The sequence below is a fragment of the Phanerochaete carnosa genome (assembly GCF_000300595.1).
Source record: "Phanerochaete carnosa HHB-10118-sp unplaced genomic scaffold PHACAscaffold_1, whole genome shotgun sequence".
Taxonomy (NCBI): Eukaryota; Fungi; Basidiomycota; class Agaricomycetes; order Polyporales; family Phanerochaetaceae; genus Phanerochaete; species Phanerochaete carnosa.
In genome coordinates this window covers 3,937,233-3,939,864 of record NW_006767628.1, presented here as the reverse complement: position 1 = coordinate 3,939,864, position 2,632 = coordinate 3,937,233, and the positions used below count along the sequence as shown (strand labels likewise).

Here is a 2,632-nt window from a genome sequence, read left to right as displayed (position 1 = left end):
GTTATCGAGGGTTAACGGCAAGCTACAAGAAAGGAAATGTCGCATACCTCTTGATTATTGTCGACAGAGAGGTGTCCAAGCGCATCGACTGCTTCGCCATACTCGTCTTCTTCGTAGATTTCTAGCCGACACAGTTAGTTCGAGAGATTATATGACATGGCAATCGACCGACCTTCAGGGTCATGTCGCTGTTGTGACTGGCGGTTGTGTGCCGGATTTAGAGTTGGTCCATCTATCCTTCGTCGCCTACGGGACGGCTCGCCATCTGTTGCAGGTATGCTCCTACTTGTATGGGCAGGGCTAGGCTGACTGGAGGACCAGTCCGTGAATCTGGTATGCTCGGACGAAACATTTGAATATGGCGTAACCGGGGAGCTATACACAGGGGTGCCCGAAAGACGGCGATACAGCTGCTCTTGCCATTCGACTGTAGGAGGAGCCGACATCTCTGTGTCTGGGAAGTCACCGCCGCGTAGTAAGCTAATGAGTGCAAGATATGGGGAGCGGACAAACGTACCTTGGCTGGAGACAATTTCCCGAGATAGTCTTGACTGACGCTTCGACCGACTGTCTTCACCCATACCGGACTGAGTCATGATTGTACTGTATAAGCCTTCACCGCCTTGTTGTGCCCCTCCACGCCCAACAGAACCCTGATATCTGTTAAGTGGAATGCGTACAAATTGCTGGAATACCACTCACGTAAGGTCCTGCTTCGACTCGGTCTAGGATTGCTCGAGCGAGACGATCTTGACGTAGATCTGCGACGATATCGCGGGACCTTGGAGAAGCCATGATAGTCGCGAGGATGCATTCCACCTGGTGCCATCGTTGCTCAATAGCATGGATATAGCCTTTGGGTGGCCCCCGTTTGAAACTCGGCCCTGTATAGTGCATGAGTCCATCGTGTGCGACAGTGTTGGCAGATGTAGTAGACAAACCTTGGAAAGTGCAAGCTGACATGCCCAGTTGTCAGAGGCGTCGCTATTTTAAGGCGCGACGGACACATACCAGTTCCTGCTGCGACGCAGTTCCTACATCTGCTGCCTTCTGCGCTTTCACAGCGACTCTTGATCTTGCGACACCTATCGCATGCTATTTGATATGGGACGTATGAGCTATGTCGTGGATTATCACGGGGTAAAGATACCTCGCGTGCCTCTCCTGGATTGTGCAGCGGCAGACCGGCCTGATGGGCCCGCCTCGCTACCGAATTCTTCCTCTGAGGGTGCTCTTCCCGATGGGGCTGAACCGATGTCAGACATTGTGAGAGTTAAAGACAAGACCAGGACAAGAAACGAGGCTGGTGATGGTCAAAGGCGAAGAGTAAGATGCGGATGCATTTTTATCAATATTTTTCTCTCTGGTTGCCCCGTATGCGTTCGAGGCTCTGTCCTGACATCATACATTACCATGGCCTGGTCGGGCGTTGCACAAAGCAGGAGGCGTCGTGGAGCAGCGGAGCGGCCACGTGGACAGCTGGGCTTTCCATCTCAGGCTGTTCTACGTTTCGGTAACATTCAGCAATACCACCGGGTTCGTGAACCAGCCTCTTGAGTTGCGGAGGAGGTCAGCCATCGGGGACGCCGGGAGAGGTCCGCGGAGCTGCAAAGTGCTCGGCATCATGCGCTCATGATGGCCTGCAGGCTGGACCGAACAAGCTATCAAGGCTAAGCGCCAGGAGTAAGAGTACAACTCCGCCGCGACCTCCCCTCGCGCCCCTGGAAGGACTCACTTATGGAGGAGAATCCGCTAACTTTTAACCGTATGTGCATACGACAGCATACTCTCTGTCTACTCAACGCCTACTCTACAGAAACGGCACTGGGGATCTCCGAGTTCAGTGTGTATTTCGCCTCGCCCCACGTAGCGTTGAACGCCAAAACAGTAGGCCTGCAGTCGAGGTTGCAATACATACCATTCTCTATGTACGTCACGTATATCCAGCCGAACTGTTTGTAAGGCGCAAGAAATATGACACCCCAGTCTTCCAATCTCGTCACCCTGCCCTGAATGAGTACATCTCAGGGGTGGTTAGAGCTGTGGCTGACGAGCTTGCCGTCGTAAGTCTAACATGCGTGCGTTAGGCCATGCTTACTGACAGATCGTTCGTAGGGAAATGTTGAAAAGGTGGTGGTTCTCATTAAGGGCAAGGACGATGTTGCCCTTGAGCGGTACATCTTTGCCGTTCAAAATGTGATTCAAGTCGAAGCTTACAACAAAGACACCAGGTTTGGTACTCGCGTAGTCATTCCCGCAAGCGATGCTGACAAGAAAATCTAGCGTACAGGGTGCGATGACTCCCTCAGCATTGGGCCAGTATCTCAGAGCTTTCATGGTTAAACTCTCCATGATGGAGAATCAGCTTGGTCAGCTGTCTCTCGGCGGTGCGTCGTCTTATTCTAATCCTGCTGTCGCGGCTCATTTGCAGCTTCTTACAGGCGACGGAAGCTTTGCTGTCATCATAGAGCTACAAGACGATAAGGTCCCGTCTATCTCGCAAGGGAAGGTAGAGGCACTTAGGGCTGCACTTGATTCCACAACTTGACAGGTTCTCGAACAGAATCCGCCACCGTGGGTACCGGCGACTACCTCACATACAACTCGTGGAGTTGCAAACCAAGCCGAATTG

General features: G+C 52.5%; 3 protein-coding genes across 3 annotated transcripts in view; 1 reads left to right on the top strand and 2 right to left on the bottom strand.

Annotated features, from left to right (window-relative positions):
• Positions 1 to 134: 134 nt before the first annotated feature.
• Positions 135 to 1,265, bottom strand: PHACADRAFT_24546 (uncharacterized protein; the record flags this gene model as incomplete). The annotated part of the gene is made up of 4 exons (XM_007389530.1): positions 135 to 653; positions 703 to 956; positions 1,012 to 1,095; positions 1,151 to 1,265. 4 exons carry the CDS (start codon positions 1,263 to 1,265, stop codon positions 135 to 137), a joined length of 972 nt encoding a protein of 323 aa, XP_007389592.1.
• A 472-nt stretch (positions 1,266 to 1,737) lies between these two features.
• On the top strand, positions 1,738 to 2,548 carry PHACADRAFT_156594 (uncharacterized protein; the record flags this gene model as incomplete). The annotated part of the gene is made up of 6 exons (XM_007390695.1): positions 1,738 to 1,765; positions 1,817 to 1,843; positions 1,900 to 2,063; positions 2,116 to 2,231; positions 2,284 to 2,387; positions 2,442 to 2,548. The coding sequence occupies 6 exons, from the start codon at positions 1,738 to 1,740 to the stop codon at positions 2,546 to 2,548; spliced, it is 546 nt and encodes a 181-aa protein (XP_007390757.1).
• Positions 2,520 to 2,632, bottom strand: part of PHACADRAFT_156571 (uncharacterized protein) — a gene marked incomplete at both ends in the record, with an annotated part of 2,490 nt that continues 2,377 nt past the window's right edge. Inside the window, one exon of the mRNA XM_007390694.1 lies at positions 2,520 to 2,588. Coding sequence (XP_007390756.1) covers positions 2,520 to 2,588 — 69 coding nt within the window. The remainder of the gene's footprint in view (positions 2,589 to 2,632) is intronic.